At 29.9% G+C, this 2,748-nt stretch overlaps 1 protein-coding gene across 4 annotated transcripts in view; it reads right to left on the bottom strand.

Annotated features, from left to right (window-relative positions):
- Nucleotides 1-725, bottom strand: part of LOC125038246 (glycerol-3-phosphate acyltransferase 4-like) — a 50,092-nt gene extending 49,367 nt beyond the window's left edge. For all 4 annotated transcript variants that reach the window (XM_047631677.1, XM_047631678.1, XM_047631676.1 and 1 more), the window contains exon 1: nt 572-725. In XM_047631677.1, coding sequence (XP_047487633.1) covers nt 572-724 — 153 coding nt within the window. In that variant the 5' untranslated portion in view covers nt 725. The remainder of the gene's footprint in view (nt 1-571) is intronic.
- Nucleotides 726-2,748: the final 2,023 nt, after the last annotated feature.

Below are 2,748 nucleotides of genomic sequence, written 5' to 3' on the forward strand. Positions count from 1 at the left end.
CACAATTCATTTTTTTCATTTCTGATGTTACTCTTTGTCTACACACATACCAGTGAGATTAGTTTTTTTACTCTCTTACACATTTTTGCTTGTATTAACACATAGCATTGATGCAGAATTACTAGCGATGCGAGTCTCTCTCTCCAAGAAACTATCAAAATTTAAATTTATACACAAACAAGTGGTTGTATAATGATAAACTTTAAAGTCTTCATGATATAAATACATGTATTTCATCCTAACCCTGTGCTTATCCTATCCCTTCTCATGATCTTTTTCGTCATAATATCTTCATATATACATTCTATGCCTTTTCTTTGTATTTCTTTATTCTAATTATGTACACAAGTAGAATAAGGTGGTTATATAATGTAAAAACTGTAGCTCCTTACCCATAAAATATCACACAGAGCCACCGCCGTAAACCAAATACGTTACCAAACACAAAACCACAGAGACCAATGAGGAACTAAATTCCATCCCTTTTCCAAAAGCCTCATTTGTCACATCACCATACATAAACACAAAAAAGTACCCATATTAGAAAAATCCGCTTTCCCTCGCTACTCACCTCGAAAACCTTTAACAGAAATTGCACATATTTCTGCCTGAGGCCCAAGGACTTTCCTAAACTAGCGAGCACGAGAACAGTCACAAGAACGAGCAAGAAAGGAGGTAATAACACGGAGAGGGCGACTGTAAATAGTGCGTCCGTCACCGCCATTGTGAACCGACTGAACCCGACCACTCGCTCAGGCTGCGTTCGGTTTCGACCATCTCGAGCGCTTTTCTGCTATCTTTTGCTGTTTATTGCTTCGGAGTGTTCTTGTTGTAATATGATCTTTTTTTTTTCATTCTTCGAAATTTGAAAAGACTTTCAGATTGAGCGAGCTCGCTTCCTTAGGCCGAATTTAGAATCGAGTCTGCTTTAGCGCCTGGAAAGCGCTTATTATCAATAGTTCGGAGTTCGCAGCAGTTTTGTTGTTATTATATTACCTTTTATCATTATCTTGGATCTTGAATTCATAGAAATCACTGTCACTTTTGGAAGATCATTGAGTAGGATACGAAAAGGATATTGGATCAACGCTTAAGCGCCGAGGAAATGTTTTGTGATGTAAACTTTTCCAAACTTTAGTTTGAATATTTTTGCAGTTTTCTTCTTTGCCATTTTCCGAAACATACTATGAAGTTTGAAAACGATATATCGTCAATGATTACTTTCCGCTAACGTCGATACTTTTATTTCTCATTATTTTGATTGTTGTTTTTCATTAAAAGACAAATTATTCTATGTTCTGTTCTCCTCAGCCTTAAATTGTCCTGGAAGTATCGAAACTCTGATATTTCTCTTTGCTAATTCCAGAAATTCCGGAAAGATTTACCTTATGACTAAACATTTCCTTTTGACGCTACCATAACCTACTGTGAATGAATGAGTACACACACTAAATAGATGATTGGATCCTTTAAGAAACTATATATGAGTTATATAGTTATGATTGGATCCTTTAAGAAACTATATATGAGTTATATAGTTATGATTGGATCCTTTAAGAAACTATATATGAGTTCTGTCAAAGGCGGCATCGGCCATCATCTATTTAATAAGTAACATTACTACCATACTATCTCGCACATATGCTATGACTAACAGAGTGACTAACAGGTGTGGAAAATCACGTGGATTGTCTCTGCTACGTGTATTTGTTAATGTATATGATGCTATGATGAAAATATAATTGTGGTAATTTCAGGGGATATAGTAGTAACGGTGTAATATTCGGTGATGTAGATATCGAAATATTGTTATTGATGATCTTAATTATGATGATTATATTAATGGAGTTGATAATGATATTGTGAATGATATTGATGATAATGGTAATAACGATAATAGCATACAATGATAACAGTAAAAAAATGACTGATGACTATAATGATAGTATTAAGTAATACAGAAAACTATTATTCTGAAAGCAATAACAACGGTTATCAACATTATCACTGTTATTATGATAATAATGGCAATATGACAGTAATACATGTAGTCATGACACTACAAATATGGCAGTGATGGTAATGCCGGGAATATTAATAATGATGATGACGATAATGATGATAATTACAATAACAACAATAATGATAATGATAATAATAATGATAATAATAATAATAATAATAATAATAATGATGATGATAATAAGGATGATAATAATGATATTAATAATAATAATCACAATGTCAGTGATTCAGTGATAATGAGCCTGGGAAAATTAATGCTGTTGCTGCTGATAAAAACAATAACAATAATAGTAATAATAATACCAATAATGATAATGATAATAATAGCAATATTAATAATAATGATAATAATAGCAAGGATTATAATAATGATAATAACAATAATAATAATAATAATAATAATAATAATAGTAATAATAATACCAATAATAGTAATACCAATAATAGTAATAGTAATAATAATAATAATAATAATAATGATAATAATAATAATAATAACAATTATCAAAATAATGATAACAATAATAATAATAATAATGATCATAATAATAATAATAATAATACAGTTATAATAATAATAACAATATAATAATAATAGTAGTAGCAATACAAATAACAATAATAATAATAATAGTAGTAGTAATAATAATGATAATTATGAATGGTGAAACACTCTACCGTGTTGATAATCACAATAATAATAATAACAATAATAATAATAGC

This window comes from Penaeus chinensis, chromosome 24 (genome assembly GCF_019202785.1).
Source record: "Penaeus chinensis breed Huanghai No. 1 chromosome 24, ASM1920278v2, whole genome shotgun sequence".
Taxonomy (NCBI): Eukaryota; Metazoa; Arthropoda; class Malacostraca; order Decapoda; family Penaeidae; genus Penaeus; species Penaeus chinensis.